The 20,106-nt window shown below is 37.7% G+C and overlaps 4 protein-coding genes across 5 annotated transcripts; 2 read left to right on the top strand and 2 right to left on the bottom strand.

Moving 5' to 3' along the window:
• The first annotated feature begins 2,673 nt into the window (after positions 1-2,673).
• Positions 2,674-4,914, top strand: LOC106439879 (DNA damage-repair/toleration protein DRT100-like). The gene has a single exon (XM_013881417.3). It carries the CDS (start codon positions 2,940-2,942, stop codon positions 4,701-4,703), a length of 1,764 nt encoding a protein of 587 aa, XP_013736871.2. The 5' UTR covers positions 2,674-2,939; the 3' UTR covers positions 4,704-4,914.
• An 89-nt stretch (positions 4,915-5,003) lies between these two features.
• On the bottom strand, positions 5,004-6,582 carry LOC106439881 (high mobility group B protein 7). 2 transcript variants are annotated; one of them, XM_013881419.3, is made up of 7 exons: positions 6,152-6,582; positions 5,958-6,028; positions 5,817-5,862; positions 5,672-5,726; positions 5,563-5,607; positions 5,385-5,468; positions 5,004-5,286 (listed from the first exon to the last, which is right to left on the bottom strand). In XM_013881419.3, the coding sequence occupies exons 1-7, from the start codon at positions 6,367-6,369 to the stop codon at positions 5,176-5,178; spliced, it is 630 nt and encodes a 209-aa protein (XP_013736873.2). In that variant the 5' UTR covers positions 6,370-6,582; the 3' UTR covers positions 5,004-5,175. The 2 variants fall into 2 exon arrangements, with proteins under 2 accessions (XP_013736873.2, XP_013736872.2); XM_013881418.3 differs by having other exon boundaries at positions 5,004-5,289; positions 6,152-6,345.
• Positions 6,583-9,756: 3,174 nt separating this feature from the next.
• On the bottom strand, positions 9,757-15,243 carry LOC106439878 (katanin p80 WD40 repeat-containing subunit B1 homolog KTN80.4). The gene is made up of 20 exons (XM_013881416.3): positions 15,092-15,243; positions 14,857-14,996; positions 14,640-14,777; positions 14,223-14,353; positions 13,967-14,084; positions 13,646-13,872; positions 13,413-13,515; positions 13,200-13,270; positions 13,040-13,114; positions 12,739-12,882; positions 12,333-12,663; positions 11,759-12,253; positions 11,628-11,687; positions 11,424-11,548; positions 11,088-11,222; positions 10,903-10,977; positions 10,695-10,807; positions 10,491-10,607; positions 10,332-10,400; positions 9,757-10,242 (listed from the first exon to the last, which is right to left on the bottom strand). The coding sequence occupies exons 3-20, from the start codon at positions 14,668-14,670 to the stop codon at positions 10,176-10,178; spliced, it is 2,487 nt and encodes an 828-aa protein (XP_013736870.2). The 5' UTR covers positions 14,671-14,777; positions 14,857-14,996; positions 15,092-15,243; the 3' UTR covers positions 9,757-10,175.
• Positions 15,244-16,658: 1,415 nt separating this feature from the next.
• On the top strand, positions 16,659-19,492 carry LOC125589685. The gene is made up of 2 exons (XM_048761992.1): positions 16,659-16,927; positions 17,263-19,492. Exon 2 carries the CDS (start codon positions 17,290-17,292, stop codon positions 18,880-18,882), a length of 1,593 nt encoding a protein of 530 aa, XP_048617949.1. The 5' UTR covers positions 16,659-16,927; positions 17,263-17,289; the 3' UTR covers positions 18,883-19,492.
• Positions 19,493-20,106: the final 614 nt, after the last annotated feature.

Genomic DNA, 20,106 nt, shown 5'->3' with positions numbered 1-20,106 from the left:
AAACCCAGAAACACACCAATTTGATTTCTTTTTTTTTTGTTGTTGTCAACCCTTTCGGCTTATTAACGAGTAACGACTCCCACTATGGTCGATTCTAGCTGTCAAAGTCCATACACTTTACTCTGCGTTTCAAAATTCCGAACACCTTTTGTTGTTTATCACGATTCACGGGGGCTTCTAGCGTAAAACTAATCGGTGATCAGTGGATTGATTCTAACTCTTTATATATTACTTAAGTTCCTTTAGAATTTTCGATGTGAGATATATATCCCTAATAATCCTCCTCGAGATAATGGTTTTTATCGGTCAGAAATCTCGGAACTTTAGGATATTTATACTCGGTTGAGCGAGTTTAATACGATCTTTATATCTGATCGGAATGGTTAATATTAATTAGGAGTTTAGGGTATTTAGGAATCTGGCTTTGATATCCTGTTAGATTCGGGTTTGTTATGAGTTTCCAACTTAAAATCAATTGGTGATGAATTGATCATAACTCTTTATATATTACTTAAGGTCCATTATAATTCTCTATGTGAGATATATATCCCTAATACCTTTCTGAACGTTAATTATTTTGGGTTAGTACGAAATGTTTATCCATTTTATAAGACGAAACATTTTTCAATTCAAATAATATTATTTTAACCATTTTTATTAATTAAGAAAAAGTTTCTTTAATTTTTTTCAAAATCTGAAACCAACCGTTACTAATAAATAACTAGTATGATATAACGTAAATTATTCCTCCCAACTAAAATTGAATTAGACGCACAACAAAACTATTTTTTGCGCCGAAACCACTATCCCAGTACACCATTTATATAACTTTAACCATTTCATTATGTGGAATTGAATGATTTAGAGAACTTGGAACCGGTTTCCTAAACCCGGTTTATCAACTCCTAATCAGAGCGAACCGTTCCTAGTTACGTCCATGCAGTATGTAAAACAGTGGGCGTCCACCACATTTGAGGCTCATACTGTCGTACTTACATGTTGTGTTGTTGATTACGATGTCTATGCGGCAGGTTATGAATAGTTTTTCTTTTCAAATTAATCACAACAAATTATTTTAATGTGTGTATATTTATATAATGCTTGGTAATGTCCTACACGGACCGTTATCAAGCCGCAATTGACGCTTTTGAAATACACTTGAGAGAGAGATAATTAAAAACAATATGAACTCAAAAGCCTTACACAGCGAAGAACAGCAAATAAAGTTCAAAATCAAATTCTCAAAATATTAAATTCATATATTTCCATTTTGCTTGTGTTCTCTAGATTCGCTATCGACAGAATCATATTTAGTATTACTCTCGCCTTGACGAAACTGATGATGTAATATTATTTAAGAATATAAAAACAGTATATATATACACCAAATGATTAAGAATTCATATTTTTGGTTAAAAGTTAACCCTAGTAGACTGACTGATCACGGATAATACTAATATCATATGTAACAGGATTTGAATAGAGTAAATTTTCATATTTGAAAGTAAGTAAAGATTAACAATAATGTAGCAAGTTGTTATTGAATGATTTACAGTGAGTTATTACTTTCTAGCATTTTTATTGGTGAATGAAAAGCTGCCTCTGGTGACCACATAATGGATGGGATTGGGAGTTGTGTTATTGTCGTTACAAAAATAAATTTTGTAGCTTCGACCGAAACTGTTATTGTAGTGGAGATTTGTGTTACTTTAATGATGGTTTTGATATTAAAGTTTGGACGACCCACATCTAATGTTTTAATTTCCATCTTCATTTGTCATATAAAAGTAGATGTATATCAATTCAACGAGCTGCCAAAACTAGTATTGCCTATAAGCTATAACTATTCAAAATAATTTTGACTTGTAAGTTCAGCGACCCATATCTAATTTCCATCTTAAATTGCCTTATGATGTGATGAAGTACATTTATCACAAATCAACAGGTTGGCAGAAGTAACATCGCTATGAATATTCAACGATCAAAGAGTTATATCCTCAAGTGCTAAAAAAAGTTTGGTGTTCAATGGGTAATCAATTCTCATTTATTTTCTTAACAAATATAAAATAAGAATAGGAATTGATTGTTACAAGTTACAACCAACATATATAACAAGATATTTAAACTATGGTCATCTGGTTATCGTCTATTAATTTCCCCTTTCAGACAAAAAGAATCTTCATGTGTTTTTTTTTTTTTTTTTTTGAAAAGGAATCTTCATGTGTTGGGTTTTATCAATATCATTAAGACATGGTTACGAACATAAACATATAGATCAAATACTTTACGTTCAACCGATGGTATATAATCCTGATTTAACAGCATTATTTGAAAAATTATACTGTATAGTTGATTTATTATAACTTTATCATGAGACAAACAGTGGCCTATATCACGAATTCACATGAATTTATTTAATGATGTCCTCTTGAGAGCTTGGACACAAAGAAGAAGAATACTTCTAATGTAAAAAACAAAGGAGTGTAAACAATTTTCAAACTGATCTGCGCTCCAACGTTCGAAATGAAACTAGGATCCTCGTGATTCATCCAACGGTCACAATTCTCCATGTGAATCTCTTCAAGACTTGTTTGGTAAATTTTCAAAAAAACAAATATTTTACTCTTTTTCACCAAGGCTATAAATAAAGGTGGATCATTTTTCTAGATCCAACCAGACTTAATCCAACAATTGTTTGATTAAAGTGAAAAGAAAATACTTTTTGCAGCTCATTCATTTTTCTTTCTTTATTTTTTTTTATGGATGGATCATTATACCTTCTTGTCTAAGCGAAGGAACAATAATAAAACAGTTTTTTTTTTTTTTTTATTATCCAAATTCAAGTCAAAGTTAACTCCTGTCAGTTTCTTTTGTCCGAGCACAAATCTTTATTTTTAACCACTTTTGCGTTAAGCTGATCGGAAACCCATTTTCCCAAAATGCAAAACCTGAGATGGGTTTTGAATCTCTTGTTTGTTTCTTCTCTTCTTCATAATCTTGTTCACTCCTCATCACAAGTAATCTGCTCAAGCCAAGACAGAGCAGCACTTCTCGCTTTCAAATCCAGCATCGTCGAGGACACAACCGGAGTTCTGTCTTCATGGGTCGGCCAAGATTGTTGCAATGGAGACTGGGAAGGCGTACTATGCAACCCAGCCACAGGGAAAGTCACAAGCTTGGTGCTGCAAAGCTCCTTGACCGAACCAACTCTTTACATGAAAGGCACATTATCACCTTCACTGGGGAGTCTCGGATCTCTCCTGGTTTTGGTCATTAGTGGAAACAAATTCATCACCGGCTCGATTCCCAGCAGCTTCTCAAACTTAACTAGTCTCACCCAGCTCGCGCTCGAAGATAATTCTCTCCGCGGAAGTGTTCCTACTGGCTTAGGCCACCTTCCAATGCTGGAATCTCTTTCATTGGCTGGAAACCGCTTCTCGGGTGCTGTCCCTGCGAGTCTGGGGAGCTTGAGAAGCCTTTCTACGATGAGTTTGGCTCGAAACTCTCTGTCAGGTCCAGTCCCTGTGGCGTTCAAGAACCTTCTCAAGCTTCAGATTCTTGATCTCAGCTTCAATTTGTTGTCTGGACCAATCCCGGATTTCGTAGGCCAGTTTCGGGATCTAACCACTCTTCATCTCTCTAGTAACAGATTATCCGGGGGAATACCAGTTTCTGTTTATAACTTGGGGAAGCTTCAGGACATGTCGTTGGAGCGAAACGATCTGACTGGGCCACTCTCTGACGGAATCAGCAATTTGCAGTCGCTCTCTATCCTTGACTTGAGCAGCAACAAGTTCACTGGTCACATACCAGCATCCATTACAAGACTGCAGAATCTCTGGTCTCTCAATCTCTCCAGAAACCATTTCTCTGATCCTCTGCCTGTTGTTGTAGGCAGAGGATTTCCTTCTTTACTGTCGATAGATCTTTCCTACAACAACCTTAATCTTGGAGCGGTTCCAAGCTGGATCAGAGACAAGCCACTCACGGAGATCAACTTAGCTGGTTGCAAACTGAGAGGAACCTTTCCGAAGCTAACAAGACCACACGAGGTGATCTCGCTAGACTTGTCTGAAAACTTTCTCACAGGTGATGTTTCAGCTCTTCTCGCCAACATGACCAGTCTTCAGAAACTTAAGCTCTCAAAGAACCAGCTCAGGTTCGATCTCTCCAAGCTCAAGTTGCCGGAAGGGGTGTCTTCCGTTGATCTAAGTTCAAATCTAGTGGCAGGGTCACTTTCAAGCCTTTTAAACAACAAGACAAGCCGGTTCTTGGAAGAGATCCATCTCACCAACAACCAAATCTCAGGGAGGATCCCTGACTTCGCAGAGAGCTTGAACCTCAAAGTACTCAACATAGGGAGCAACAAAATCGGCGGACAAATCCCAAGTTCAATATCAAACCTTGTTGAACTTGTGAGACTAGACATCTCAAGGAATCACATCACAGGAGTCATACCTCAAGCTTTAGGACAGCTCGCCCAGCTGAACTGGCTCGACCTCTCGATCAATGCACTTACAGGAAGAATCCCAGATAGCTTGTTGAACATCAAGGCAGTGAAACATGCGAGTTTCAGGGCTAACAGACTGTGCGGACTGATTCCACAAGGAAGACCATTCAACATCTTTCCTGCAGCTGCTTATTTGCACAACCTTTGCTTGTGTGGCAAGCCGTTACCACCTTGCATGAAGACTGAGAAGTGAAAACAAACACATGTTTTGAAGTGGCCAGTCCAACCGCTGACTTTGATCTTAATCCCATCCCTTTACGCATTTTCTTCAAAAAAAAATAGATGATATCTTCTATTTGTCTTTTTACTTATTCACTTCCTATCCTATTGTTTTAATCTGTACTTCTTCTATACCTCTGTGATTCTGTTTTAATCTAAATAAAATTATTATCACTTTGATTCAACCAGCAGAACAGAGTAAACCAAACAATAACTTCCAGTTCTAGTAGTCATCAAAAATCTCCCATTCTTGTTCTTTACCCCCTTTTTAAAAAAAATAGAAATCATCATTTATGAAAGTCTGTTACTTAGTGGTATGAAAGATCATACATCGAGATAAAACGAGAAGACTGAAACAGCTTCTGATTAAAAGCATAGAAACAGCCCGAATTAAAAGTATTTGGTAAGACCTGATCGACAATGTATGCTTATTAGCCAAACGCACTTCACCGACCACGACCTCCCCGAACAAGTCTTCCTCTACCTCTACCTCTACCTCTACCGTTTCGACAACCATTTGGTGCATCTCCTTTGTTATCAACTTCCTTCTCCTCATCCTCCTCCAAGAAAAAAAAGTCACAATATCATCATCTTAGAAATCGAGAGTCCATGTAAATAAGGAAAGACAAAACCATTTAAGCAAAGAAACACATACTACATCATCAGCATCGTCGCTCTCAAGCGACTTGTTATATTCTTCCATAAGTTGAGCAGCTTTATCCCTATAAACATTCTTCTCCTAAAAAAAGGACCAAGGAACAAAAAAACAGAGAGTAAGAAGATAATAAATAAGCAAATAGGCAACATGAAACTCCTCAGGAAAAAGGACTCACGTCCTCAGGGAAAGACTTCCACATTTCACCACCAAGCTTTGGAACCTAAAACAGCATAGTCATGTTGTAAAACCAGTGAATGCAACAAGCTCGGGTTGTACAGTCTTACATCCTTAAGGTTAACATATCGATTCTCTTCTTCGTAAGTTTCGCGGAAATCATTCCTGCAAAAGCCGAAAAGAAAAAAAAATAAATCAGCTTTTTTTTCATTATAAAAGGAGAAGACAAAAGTGATCAAAAGATAGAATATTTACATGAAAAAATAAAAGGCGGTAGGAGGTTTCTTCTTAGCCTCAGTTCCTGATTCATTAGAGACGCAATAAAAAAAAAAAGCGATTAAAGAGACGATCGATGAGAAACGCAAACGCGAGGAAAACGAAAGAGATTAGATTTACCGATTTTGGCGTCGAGGTTGCACTTGTGCATATATTTATACTTAACAGTTACTTTCTCGTTGCATCCTTCACTGTAATCGTTTAAATATTAAACTAAAAATTGTGAGAAACCTAAACCCTAAACTAAAACAACCAAACCTTCGATCGAAACGTAAAATCCGAATCAAAATTAGATCGTAGATTGAGAGAGTAACCATATAGCGAAAGAGCTGACGAATTTGGGGCGAAGTAAGGTGTTGTTGCTGTTGGTCATCTCTTTCTTATCTCGATCGGAAGTTAGGATAACAAATCTCTCCGAGGAATCGAATCGATGAGAAAGTTTCAGAAACGAAACTTGTTTTGTGGCGCTTATATACTCCCGCGATTTCCTTTTTTTATTAGCTGTTGATCTAATCCACCGTTCGTTTTGCATACGCGATGATAATAAACGGTCTAGATTCGCTTTCTGCTGTCGTCCGATGTGAGTACGGGTTTGATTGGTAGAGGCTGTAGCTTTCGGTTGTTTGCTTTAAGATTTAAGCGGTAGATTTTGTGGCTTTAACTTTAAATTTTATTGTTGTAGGTTTAAAAGCATTGTAGAAAAATTGATTTCTAGATCCATTATATTTTCTTTTAAATATTTTAGGCTCTAACTTTAGTTTTTATTAATAAAGCCTGATTACTTTGATTTTATTGCTCTAGAGACTGTGTAGAGCATTCACACTCAGCCAACACCTATCATCCCCGTATCTTCGCGGCCTCGATTTCTTTGTTTATTTATTAGGGTTTTTCGGTTTAAGTTATTTGGGCCGTATGGCCCATTTATAGCTAGATATTCCAGTATGCCCATTAATAAAGTATATTCAAATGGTCCTTGACTAATTAGCATGAAACAAAATAATGGTCCGGCCCAATATAAAGTGTATATAAGTTAACTCCCAAGAAAATATATAGAGAGGAATATAATTTTCATCTGATGCCTTGCATGTTCAGGCGAAAGACCCCGAATACACTTCAGATGGAAGAGTTTTTTTTATGCAAGGACTCATCCAAAGTAATTGTGATTAAGATAATAGTAAAATTACGGGACAGTGGGTGCCTAACGGTAAAAGTTAAGAGATTCAGAAAGGCTAGGGAATAGAGAGAGAGAGATATAGGCATGTGGGGGTGTTGCAGAGCTGAAAAGACTTTTAGGGTTTTAGGGTGATGGGAAGGTGAATTTACCCTCACTCACTTCTTGCTTCCTGTGCCCCTCCTCTCAGAGAATCTCACATCCTTCTCTCTCCATCTTTCAAATCTTCCTTTTCTTTTTGTGTATAGTTTTAAGACTTTATAGTAAAACAAATATATACACATTTAAATACTTAAGACTAGGAAGCCGATTATAGTAAAAATTTATAAATCCAAGTTATGATTGGGTTTGCGGAATATCTAAAGGTTTCATCATCTTAACTTTCTCTTCATTTTCACAGTATATAATATATATTATCTACTGATTAAAAGAATCTTGCGTCAAAATGATTAGATAGGTGATTAGTTGTAGTCTCTCTCTCTCTCTCTCTCTTCTGTGTTTTCTACAGTGTATGATATCATTGGGAGATTATAGACTAACTTTTTACCTCTATCTGCAAGAAAGAAGATTTTATAGAACTATAACTAAATTCAAACTACAAAACTATTTTCTTCTTTTTAAAACGATAGATATTAGTGATATCTCACGTTAAATATTAGCTTTGTGGAAGATAATCAACTTAAAAAGCTGTTAATAATAACCCGATAGGCTAATACATAGTAGCATAGACAACAGACATGGCATTAGAAACATACATTATATCGCACAAACTGATTTTGAAATAAACAAACAGCAACAAGACATATTTTAGGTTTAAAGAGAATCAAAGTTAAGAGAATAGCTAAGAGGATCGTAGTTGAAACTTGTCTGCTTCTTGTTCTTGTCTCTTGGGGATTTCATCTTCTTCTTCATCTTCTTAATCTCTCTTCTGATTCTCCATAAAATACTTCTCATTAGCTTCTTCTCCTTCTTCCCTAGCTCCATTACCATTATGCATCCCATTTTTCTTCTGCTTTCCTCCTTTTTGGTAGAAAGTGAGAAATGAGAGAGAGAGAGAGAGAGAGCTGCAAAGCTAAAAGAGTGTGAAGTGAATAAAGTCAGTTGTGGAGAAGGAAGACTACTTATAAAAGCAGTATCTCTGTCTTTGTTTGTAGAGTTGTACCAAGGAGAAGCATTGATGTTGACCTCTCAATTTTTAATTTTAGATATATTTTGATTATACATTTACACGTGTACACCTTTTATCTATAAATAATCTTCTGATGTTTGTATTTATTTTTTAACCGTCTAACAGTAATCCACCAAACAGTAAAAATCGGCGATAAGAAGTAGGCAATCATATAGAAGAGTGGGTAAAATTTGCTTGTAGTTAAAAATCGGCGATAAGAAGTAGGCAATCATATAGAAGAGTGGGTAAAATTTGCTTGTAGTTAAATAGTTCCATGCGACCAGACCAACTATTTATTATCAGCTGCACAACCATCTCAGACTACAATACTCTCTTGATATCTAAAAACACTATAGTTATATACTTTTTAACCAACCGACTCTCACATAATTAACCTGAGATTACAAATTGTTGTTTTGCATTTAAATTTTCGATTTTTTTTTTGTTATATTACATTGTTTAGTTTTTGTTAATTAATTTGTGACTTTTTTGTTCGAATTTTGTTTTCTTCAATATTTACTTCATGGCTACATATCATGTGATTAATTTGTTGGCATCATCACATGCATATGTTTTATTGCTTAGACTATACAGTTTCACCAGACACTGTAGCAAAGGTGGGAGTTTATTATTGACATATAAGAGTGTTCGCCATAATGTAAACCTTGAGTCATTACACATCTACTTCATCCATCCATTACACATATACATGCATCTTGAGTCGCCGGTAAAGATAATTTACGTCTTGACCCAAAGAAAGACTAATTAAATGGATGTAGTTTTGGTCTCACCAATCGTATGTGTTAATAATCAAGAGAAGTACATTCGAGATAATTAACCAAGCTTAGATTTTCTGGTCGATATATAAGAATAAAGATCCAAGAAGAGAATCTAAATCTACAAAAGAGACAAAAGAAAGTGACCAGTTTTGGCCTCGGAAAATAAGGGGAGGATCTTTAGAATGTGAAGAAGAGTAAGTTGTACAGCAAAAAAAAGACTGTATGGTCGTTGTCTCTTAACGTAGCTCAGAGCAGAGGCATGGGATTTGCTACTACTCTTCACTGTCATTTTCATTTTCTCCATTTTTTCTAAAACTATATCAGAACAAAAAAAAATGTTGAAATAAATTGTTTTGTTTTTATTAGGTAGTTGGTGACAATTCCGTTACATCGTTTTGGCAATTTCGTTTCCTCAAGTAATCTCTAGTCTGTTTGGTTCATTGCAGTTTCTAGAGTCTGTCCTTTCTCTTCCATGTTTTGTTTTATTATGTCTTTTAAGTTTCCATAAGTTATTCTTTCTTCTTCATCTTATCTATAGATGTTGTACATTTTTATTTGGCCTCTTTACCTACCTTAGTTTTAAATAATTGCAGTAAAATATTTCTCGGTGATCATCAAATGTAACAGATTGCATTAATGGTGGTTATAGTTAAGAACTCTCTCTTCAAAATTGAAGAAGTTTTAGTCACTCATTTAGGATTTGAATTAAATCCCTTTGATTGGTCACAAACTGATGGCAGGCTCATAAATTAAGAACGTAGAACATATGATTGATGACAGTAGATCAAATCCAAGAAACCATTAAAAAAAAAAATCTATTGCTGAGTTGAGAGAAGAACACTGAACATGTCTATTTCTAAAGAGCAGATATTTTTAGTATTCATATAAGAACTAGGAGAGCAATACACAGCCCATACGGCTCTCTCTACACACACCATAGTTAGAGCAATACACTTCCCCAAAGCAAAGACAAAGATTAGTAACTGGGTGATAAAAAGTCATGGAGTGGCCACCGGAAGCAGCCAACTCGGGAGTGAATCTATAGCCTTCCAAACTCTTTTGGTTAACTTAGTAAGAGAGTAGCATCAGCTTTAGTTTTTTTTTTTGTTAGACTCCCCTTTGGAACCAAATCCACATTTAAAAAAAAACAAGCACAGGACTTGGGACGATGCCACTAAGAAGATGGGCTTTGCTCTGTGCTTTTCTGGAGTTCGGAGTGATTATGATGAAACTTCCTGAAATGCTAAGTTGAGTTCAAGCACAGACTTGGCCACCAAACCTCCTCTTCTACACAAAGCCCAACATAGATGGTTACATCATCATTAATGAGAAAACTATGAAACCTTCACGTTTCACTAGATTATGAGGTTTTTTACCTTGACAGCGAGGGAAGGCAGGCTTTAACTTTCTCTAGCTCCACAAAGCAACGACTGTAGCGCTCAATCCTACATAGCAGTCAAACATGTTTCCATGAGAGTATGCTATCGATATTAAGATACATGATGGCAGAGATAAGGTTTAAAAACCAAGCCAACCTTTGCTCGGCTTCGATATCCACACCAACAGATGCTGGAGCGGACAGTGATGAGTAAATTGGTGACCCGTACATTCTAACCAGCTTAAGCAGCAAATCCAGGGAAACGTTCAAATGCCTAAATATAAAATATTGTATCGTTAGAACGCAAACCGCAAATGTATTGTATCTATGTTCGTAAAGATTCAACTCTGTTAAGGCTTACTGATCCATGTCACTTGCTAGAAGAGCTGCCAGAATGGGAAGAAGGGAGGTACAAGTATCCAGTGTCATAATCTCATTTCTCTCGGTTATTATACTCAGCACATCCGCAGTAACCTGTAAAACAAAAATGAATAAGAAGAGTTGCTTGAGCTGCTAATCTTTTTCTCGGATAATAACTCTATTAGTAGTAGAAATAGAGGGAAACTTACAGCATTATCAGCCATCTTCTCCATCGAACCTATCGTGTTCTTAACATCATTTCTTTCCCAGTATCTACGAACTACCTGCAAATTGGGTAAAACAATTTAGCAAAGAAAAAAACTAGAGGCCTTTCCAATTCCTAATTAGGAAAGAGCCAACAACATTATCACAACTTGGACTGCTTTCATGTTACCTGTAACTTAGCCAAACGAGACTGCATAGAGCTGACAAATTGATCGTGCTTCCCCATTATGTCTTCAACAATATTATCTTCAGAAGGAGACTCGATCCCTTGTTCAACTGGCATATGGTTTCCTCTCTGCTTGAACTACATGGAAGGAAATACAATATCTATTATGCCTGGATCTCGGAGGAATATGTATGTCTATTAAGATGCCCTGAAGGCAGTAACATGTGAGATTGAATAAAGAAGAAAAAGTAGCTACGCCTTTGTTCGTTACTTTACAGTTAAGTGTGTTATAGCATCAAAGATCTCAACCTGAAAGCAGAAAGAGTTTAAGGCTATTACCATATTTGAAGGGTGGATGTTAGGAGCCGCCGCATTTCCTCCACCCGGAAAATTAGAAACAGGACCCTCGAAGTTGGAAAATCTTCCTCTTCTCTCCCTATTTATGACGAGTGACTGGAATCTTCCTGATGTGGTAAGACACATGAGTAAGGGGACCACAACTCATTTTCAATAAGAAGGTGAAAGCTGGATCGGAATATTTACCTCCTTTTCGACTTTCAGTTGGACTTGGTTCTCTACTTGATTTGTGGCTTACCAAGTCATCTGAAACAAAGACTAAAAGCTTAAGAACAGAGAACATCATCTATTTAAACTCAACAGGCACAGCAACTTACAGTTTTCATCGTGGTTTCTTGGAGGTGATCCCATCCGTGACCTTGAGTTACTCCTGCCATATCTCTTGTATCTAAAATCGTTGATGCTTCGCTCAGCTGCACCCCGCATGCCACCCTTGCCACCGGGAAATGTGTTTTTATCCGGTATGTTACTTGGTTCAACTGGCTGAGAATCGGACATTTCAAGAACCGGAGCGTTTGGCAGATCTTGGTTATTTTTGCTGCTAGGCGACCTTCTAGAATCAGCTGCCTGCAACGAATAAGGCATTGTTCTTGCAATAATGTCAAGTTCTGCTCTGGATTCAGCCGCCTGCTCAATTCTAGGGTCTTCTCTGGGGACAAACACCTGAATAAAATCTGCAGCCTTATTAACAGGATTCCCCTTTGGGTTAGCTTTTGTAAAATTCCTCCTTGACGTTGCAGCATTAGAGACGGCAGCTTTTGAAACACTGGCTAAACTGACCCTATGAGGAGTGCTAGGTACACTTCCCGTAGCTTCAAAACAGACAAAACAATGGCATATCATTTAACCAGCGCTGATATAAATAGTAAAGAGAGACAACAAGAAGCATACATGATAACGTCCTTGACTCTTTAGCAACGTCTGAATTTTGAGAAACTGACAACCTTCCTAGAGGCTTTGATTCCGAACTGTGGGATGTTGACGACCGTCCAACGGCCTTTGTTTCTTTTGTCGAAGGATCAGAGTTCTGAGTAACAGATAATCTTCCGAGAGACTTTGTTTCCTTCAGTAAAGGATCTACGTTCTGGGAAACAGACAGCTTGCCTGGAATAGTCTTTGAGTTATTATCATTGAGAACTACTGAATCTCTTCCTGAGCCAGACTTTTTCTCTGCTTGTCCATTTGACTGAGCAGCATCTCCAGTATTGCATGGCTCAGTGCGCTGGCAATGTATCCGAAAATGAGTGGGGGAGTAAGGAATAAAAGAATTAAAAATAGGGTAGGGAGAGAGCAATACCGAGAGATCTACAACCCACACGCCTACACAGTTTTGGTTGTATGAGCAACCAAGCAGCTTTCCCTCGTGAACATTCATATCTGACAATCTTGACCATCCAACATCCACTCCATCATGACACCTAATTGGCTCCCACGAGAAAATCTACAATTTGCAGTTGATTAGACCACAAAAGTAACGTAAGGAGAGAAGGCAAAAGGAGCAAAGGTAAAGAACGAATCCTCAAGAGGTGATTTTTGATTTAACATTTATGCAAAATTAGTAGCTACATACTGTTGTATCAAAGTATGAAAGAATTTACCTTGAGACTTTCTTGCAATCCACAAAGCACCGTCTTCCCATCTGGATTAAAGCTCAGGCAACGGACGCCAGACGTCTAGCGAAAAAAGAGAAATATTAAAAGGTAAGACTGATAAATAAAATGCCACCAATTTTGAGTCTAACATAAAAGAAGCTGGTACCTCAGGTCCACCAGAACCAATTAGCTCGAATGTTTCAAGATCCCAGAACTTTACAGTCCTATCAGCTGAACCTTTTACCACAGGCAAAAACAGGATACTCTCAAATTATGTAAAATAAGATGAAAATCTCACAGGATGTAGTAGAGTGGACTTTGAAAATCTCCCAAAAGAAGAGAGCGTCAGTGTTACAAAATCTCAAAGAATAATACAAACCTGTTGCCAGAAGAAATTCATGAGGATGAAAATCTAGGCTTTGAATCTGTCCTTCATGACACTTAAACTCGGTCAATAATTTTCCAGCTGTTAAATCCCAAACCTGGTAAAGACAAACTGCATATCAGATCCATTAAACAGAGAAAGAAAAAGGTTCTAAGTTAATTGAATTTTCAGAACAACAATACAGTGGTCTTAAAGCTATTCAGCTCAAATGCAGAGAGGCAACCAACCTTCACGATGTTGTCCTCTCCTCCAGATACAACCCAGCGACCATCCGGGGTGAATCTGAGTACATTGACTCCCCGAGTGTGGCCCTTGTAAGTATGGATGGGACCTTTTTTACGCAGATCCCATATCTTAAGGTTCGTGTCTAGTGAGCCAGACGCAAAGAACTCACCAAAAGGGTGAAAATCCACCGATATGCAATTCGATCTGTGGCCAGTGAGAGTCCTGACAACTAGACATCAAATCAAGTGAAAGAACGGATTAGTAATCACATGATTTAAAACTGAGCCAAACAATAAGGATTTGTTATAAACAGCTAAACTTACGTTTTGCCTCCTCCAAGTCCCAAAGTTTGATGGTACCACTAGCAGCTCCTGCTGCAACCAAGACCTCCGAAGCATCAAACGTCACTGAATCAATTCCGCTTGAGTGTCCATACAAGCTCTGACCACAAAATAGATAAAGCTGTTGATAAACACTCAAACTATTCCAGTACATTATCTGCAAGAAACTTCTCCTAAAACCAAACATAGAGTGCACCAAGGCAAGCGAGGATAGAAGCAGAAGATGGGGAGAACTAACCAGAATGGCGTTGGGCTTACCAATAGCCCAGAGATTGACTTTATGATCCTCCCCACCTGTAACCAGAACCCTAGATGACTTCCTTCCGATCTTGAGACAGTTAACAGCAGCAGAATGTGCCACGAATTCCTCTTTGTACAACACAAAAGTCAAGGCTAAAGCAAAATGCTACCAGAGATGAGACTCTCTACTCTCTAGTCAAAGCTCAACTTGACTTGACACAGTCTTAAATTCAAACACACAAGTCTCGAGAGCGGTCTTAAATGACTCCACGGGTTAAAAAAAAAACAAAAAAAGAAGATGAAAACAGATCTCGTGAGTACACCTTAAGAATAAAAGCAGGAGATTAAGCTAATCAAGGACTCTTAGATCAAACCCCTAAAGTGAATACCAAAGAGAAGACATGTAAAAGGATACGTAGCTTGTAGGCTCGCTTGGTAGAAGTCATGGAGGAAACGAAACCCTTGCAATGTAGTAGTTGAGGACATTCAAATCCAAAGAAAGCACTAAACTTTCTCCAAGATCTCTCTCACCTTCTCAACCCCTGAACTCAATCTGAAATCTCAAAAGAGAAAAAATAGATCAAAAACCCAGAAAGAGAAAGCACTAAAGAAGGAGAAGACAGACACGGTACCGTCTCAAAGGGCTAAACTTGTTTCTTCTTCTTCCGATGAACACAAAGAAAACGCAAATCTGATTCCTCTGCTCCTCCTCGAAATGAATCGAATTGGTTGGTGAGTGATGAAATGGCGTTTGGAAACTGAAAGGAGAAGTCTTTACACAAAAGGAACAGTTTTTTTTAAATATCTAAATCGAAAAAAACGTCGTTTGTTTGTTTGTAGTAGTTGTTGAATTAGAAAGAGTATAACTTTATTTAAAGTGATTTATCTTTCTCCAATGGCCAAGAGAGACGGAGAGAGAGAATGACAGAGAACACAGCACCAAGGGAGGAGGAGGAAGAAGAAGAGAGAAGCAAAAAGGAGGCGCAGTAGAGAGAAAGAGAGTCTCTCTTCTTTTTTTTTTTTTTTTTTTGGTCAAATCTTTTTCTTTTTATTTCCTTTTCTTCTGCTCCCTCTCTCTATTTCAAATTCCAAAAATTTTTAATTCTTTTGGGGCTATCCTCAATTGTTTCATGTCTCTCTTGTTAGTATCGTATTTACTTTTACATTCGCATTTACATTTACTATAAAGAATAACAAATGTAATCGTTCCATTTTCACTAGTGACACCAACCTTGAATACAAATTCTGTTACTGCAGCATTAATGTGTATCCATTTGGTATTCAAAATTTATATATCATCAACATAGTATGTTTCACTGAAGACAAATCTAGATTCTGACTGTAGGAAACAAGTTTATGTTGTTTCATTTCAAATCATAGTTTTTTTATTCAATCATAAAAAAAGAAGGGGTTACATTACACATTTTGAGTTCCCGGTGTTGCAAATTAGATTCTTATGGAATTATTCCTTTTTGAATTATATGAAACTACTGTCGGTGCTATAATGGTAATGGACATGTAATCATTAATATGTGATTATTGCTTAGATGTTAAATTTCATCTTTTTTTTATCATGGACCCCTGTCGATAAGTTCTTATGTACTCTAAATGTTGAATAATGTTTCGGTAATATGTAGTATTTCTTTTGGCCATCTCATGAATAAACAATTAGTAAAATTCTTCAAAATCAAAAAAAAAACTACCACTAGTATAGTAGGTTTATGTAAATTCTTTGACTACTGTTTTGTTTTTACAAAGTGTCTAAAAGAGGCACTGATAATGAAGTGTGAGGATGAATAATCGATCCAATAGGAAAATATAAGTAACAGTGACATTAGATATAGACCAACGTTGGATTGAATCGCGACAATAATAATGGTAGAAGGTTTGGCTTTGATAATAACGGACGAACTAATTGCATGGGGGCCATGACAGTTCCCATCATCTCACACATGACACACAAAGTACACCGATTCTAAATCTCGTAACATCTCTTTTGGGTATACAAAATAATATCTTTGTTTTTATAACATAGTTAATTATACTGTATCAATATCTAAAAAAAAAGAAGAAAATCACAAATTGGTAGAAACCAACTACGTAAAACAAAGGCAATATATTTCTGCATACATGTTGAGATAATACTATCATTATGTATAAGAAATGTTTTTGATGTGGAAGATGATTGAAACACGTTTCTTAGCTTCCAAATGACTATTAACCATGCATTTTTGGTAAACATGTTAAGATTAACCATGAAGTTTTGCAAACAATTATTAAGATATTTGCTCAAACTATATTCAAAACAAGAATATTGACTGATAAATGAATATTGATATATTTAGATGTTGGTAACTTAGTGGCAGTATAAGGAGACTATATTCAAAACAAGAATATTGACTGATAAATGAATATTGATATATTCAAAACAAAATTTTTTCTCTCGACTATGGCGACATAGGCGATGATCTAGGGTTTCGATGCTTTCTCAAAAATGGGATCCTGGAATTGGATACGAGTTACATAATGGAGCAGAAGATCAGCAAAGGAAAGATTTGGGGGGTTCTGAATTGAGATCTTCAGATCTCAGGCGATTTGAACGGGTTTTCGAAAGATGGAATTGGGGATTTTTGCGGATGTTGCGGGTATTTAACTGGAGCATGATTTCGATTGTCATCAAAACGGAATTATGGAGATTTACAGGTATCATTTCTGCTTACAAAAATATCATGTTTCCTTACCCTATGAAAGGAAATATACGAAGTGATCAAGGCTTTGCTCTAATTGAGATATGGAGATATTGGATCTGTTATCATCATGAGTGGTTATGGAAAATGGCGGATTGGATTTTCAATGATGAGATTGGATTTGAGATATATGTCATTAACGGGAGGCGATATGGGATTGAGGAATTGGAAAACCGGGATTATTATAAAACTCATATTGAACCTTCTCTTTGTTGTATATCATTGTCGTTTTCTTTAGTGACTATTTCTAACAAAGAGAAAGTTTTCCCTTTTCTGTTTACTATGACGCAGAGCCAACTTCTCGGCAATGGTGGTGACATGAAGGAAGGAGAAACGGCTCGGAAAAGAATGAAGATCTCGGTGCCTCACTTTGATAACTCGGCACTAATCAAGACTTACTCTAAGTCCTTGATTGGACGATGCATGAATCCACCAGAGCAGGAAATGAAGGCGCTCATCCAGAACGTACCGAAGATTTGGAAGCTGGAGGAAAGGGTTGTTGGAACGGACTTGGGTTTTGGCAAGTTTCGGTTCGACTTTGAAACAGAGGAGGAGATAGATACGGTACTGAAGCTGCAACCGTATCATTTTGATTACTGGATGTTGGCGTTAGCACGGTGGCAACCGAAGAAGTCGCAGCTCTTCCCATCAGAGATAACGTTCTGGATTAGGGTGATAGGTGTTCCGATGGAGTTCAGGACGGTGCCTACCTTTGAGAGCCTCGGTGATGCACTTGGACGAACAGTAGCAGTAGATGTAGAGCACTGCAGAGTGCAGGTGGTGGTGGACGCGTTTCAGGAGCTTTGCTTTGAAACAACTTTGGACTTCAAGGGTGGAGAATTTTACGAGGGGGAGGAAGCAGCAATATCATTGAGGTATGAGAAGCTCTTTGGATACTGCCCACTTTGTTCTAGCTTGTGCCATAAGGAGGAGAAATGCCCTCTTGCTAAGAAGGCGTCGCCTGAGAAGAAAAGAGAGGGTCGAGAAGGAAATGGAGGATGGTATGATGGTGGGAAACACGATGATCGAGCTCGGAGCTATAAGGGAGTGGTCATAAATGGAAATCAGAATCAACAACACAAGGAAAGAGACGGTAGGGACTACTATGGGAAGGGTAAAGGCAAGATGGTGGAAGAGGCTGACTCAAAATGGGTGAAAGTGGCTGATAGAGGCAATAAGGGGCCTTTTACTAATCACAGGAGCTTTAGGGGTGAGGGAGATGGTTCTCGACATAGATCTTCCCGAAGAGAAGAACCCCGGGCTGAGGGTCAGGGGCAGGGAGGAAGTAATAGATCCTCCTCAGGTCAGTCAGGAGCTCCAAAAGAAGTAGTTCATGAGGAGGGAGAAATAAAAAATCCTAAAGAGTCTGAGAAAACTCTCCCCTCTCAGGATTTTCAAGAAGAGCTGGCCAAGACTCAAGCTGTAGGATCTGAGGTAATTTCGGACCCTATGGATGCAGAGGAAGGGCTTCAGATGATCAAAAGCCTGATAGTGGAACCGTCAACTTTGGAGGATGATAAAGTACTGGACATGGACGAGTGTAGAGCTATCTGTCTTGAGCATGGGATAGATATGGATGCAGCAGACGATCTACCAGATTGCTCGGATGGGGAATTTGAGGAAATGCTAAAGGAACAAGATGATGAAGAAGCTATTCCAGCAGATTTAGAAAATGAAAATATGGAGGTGGAGAAAGCACATGTTAAAGGAGATGTGGCAAAGAAGCAAGGAACTCGCAAGAGGCTTTTTAAGCCTAGCACCGCGGGGAGTACGAAGATGAGGATAGCTTCTGCGCTTGTGTCTCCGCGAAAACGAGCTCCGGCAAAGGTAGGTACACGTCATGAAGATCACAGCAAGCACCAGGAGATTAAGGGCACTTCAAACCCGAAGACTGGAATGAAAAATCCATAATTTATGAATCAAATGTCTCTCGTATTGGGTTTAAGTAACGGGGTTTTCAGTTATGGTTTTAAGCTTTTAGTTTTCCAAATAAGCTCTTGGAGCATCTATTTGTTATCTGGTATTATGGGTTTTATAGAGTCGGGCTGTTGGTGTTGTCTTTGGTTGTCGGTTGTGTTTTCACGCTTGTTTGATCATTGGAATAATACTGAGGTTTACAGTTATTGGTACTCGGGTCTATTAGAGATAATTATCACAGTTGAGTCATATGTTTGGTTTGCTTTTGTTCTGGTCTACGGGTTACCTAGGTCTAGGACAAGGATACTTTGCAAAGTTGGACTGGAAAATGATCGGGAACAATGGATTTGGTGGCGGGCTCGAACATTTTTGCAGTGCTATCCTACTTGTATCTATTTTTGTTTCAGGTCGCAATCTCTCCCAAAGGAAGAATGGGATAGAGTTGCAATAATTATGGTCCGGAGATTGAGATTACAATGGAAATTCATGGTGATTCATCGGGACAAAGGTCTACTGGCTTTTGCACTACAGGGTTTGAGCTTAAGGGGAGAAGCGACATGGAGTAGATACAAACTAAGGCCGCTAGGCCTTGTTTTTCAACAAGTGTGGTGGTGGGAGATATGGTGGGCTATTAAAATTGAGTACCTAGTGGTTATTATGAAAGTATGGTCTTATCTTTGTCATTATGGTTTATATAGTTATAATTTTATATGGTGGAAAGATGGAATGGAAGGGCTGATCTTGGCTTGGCGTAAATTGATATCGATTGAATTTTTTCGATGGCAAACTTTAGCTCAGATTAAATTAAGAGGGTTATGGATTTGTGGTTACTTGCAGAGTAAGGCAATGAATATTAATGGTTCTAGACGTGGAAAGGTGTGGAAACCGTTGGTGATCTCAATAAGGAGGTGGCTGGTTTTTTATATTGTCAACCCCGGGTTTGGTTTGAATGGAACGTATACGCAATTCGGAATATGTATAGACGTTTCTTTTTTGGGCCTAGTGAGTTGTATCGATTTGTCAATGCAAGTAGGCCGTTAATATCCTCAAAACGAATAGGTATTTCAAGTGTAAAAAATTGGTATTTTGGTGCAATAAACTGTTTTGCTGTAGATATTAACTGTGATGATGGAATTGATTTTCTTGGGTATATAATAGTTGGATCTTGCGGTTCACGAGATTGCAGATCTCCTTTTGCTTATGAAACCGGTTTTACAT

This window comes from Brassica napus, chromosome C7 (assembly GCF_020379485.1).
Source record: "Brassica napus cultivar Da-Ae chromosome C7, Da-Ae, whole genome shotgun sequence".
Taxonomy (NCBI): Eukaryota; Viridiplantae; Streptophyta; class Magnoliopsida; order Brassicales; family Brassicaceae; genus Brassica; species Brassica napus.
This window is presented reverse-complemented; position numbering and strand designations above follow the sequence as displayed.

What these genes read in the sequence shown, in the direction of transcription:
- LOC125589685 (XM_048761992.1), top strand. Translation starts at nt 17,290, where the DNA reads ATGAAGGAAGGAGAAACGGCTCGGAAAAGAATGAAGATCTCGGTGCCT.
- LOC106439878 (XM_013881416.3), bottom strand. Translation starts at nt 14,670, where the DNA reads ATGACTTCTACCAAGCGAGCCTACAAGCTAC. An exon ending in CAAGCGAGCCTACAAGCTAC is followed by an intron (nt 14,354 to 14,639) that starts GTATCCTTTTAC and finishes TGTTGTACAAAG; the next exon opens with AGGAATTCGTGGCACATTCT. An exon ending in CTCGTTTGGCTAAGTTACAG is followed by an intron (nt 10,978 to 11,087) that starts GTAACATGAAAG and finishes CCCAATTTGCAG; the next exon opens with GTAGTTCGTAGATACTGGGA.
- LOC106439879 (XM_013881417.3), top strand. Translation starts at nt 2,940, where the DNA reads ATGCAAAACCTGAGATGGGTTTTGAATCTCTTGTTTGTTTCTTCTCTT.
- LOC106439881 (XM_013881419.3), bottom strand. Translation starts at nt 6,369, where the DNA reads ATGCAAAACGAACGGTGGATTAGATCAACAGCTAATAAAAAAAGGAAA. An exon ending in GGAAGTCTTTCCCTGAGGAC is followed by an intron (nt 5,469 to 5,562) that starts GTGAGTCCTTTT and finishes TCCTTTTTTTAG; the next exon opens with GAGAAGAATGTTTATAGGGA. An exon ending in GCGACGATGCTGATGATGTA is followed by an intron (nt 5,287 to 5,384) that starts GTATGTGTTTCT and finishes TTCTTGGAGGAG; the next exon opens with GATGAGGAGAAGGAAGTTGA.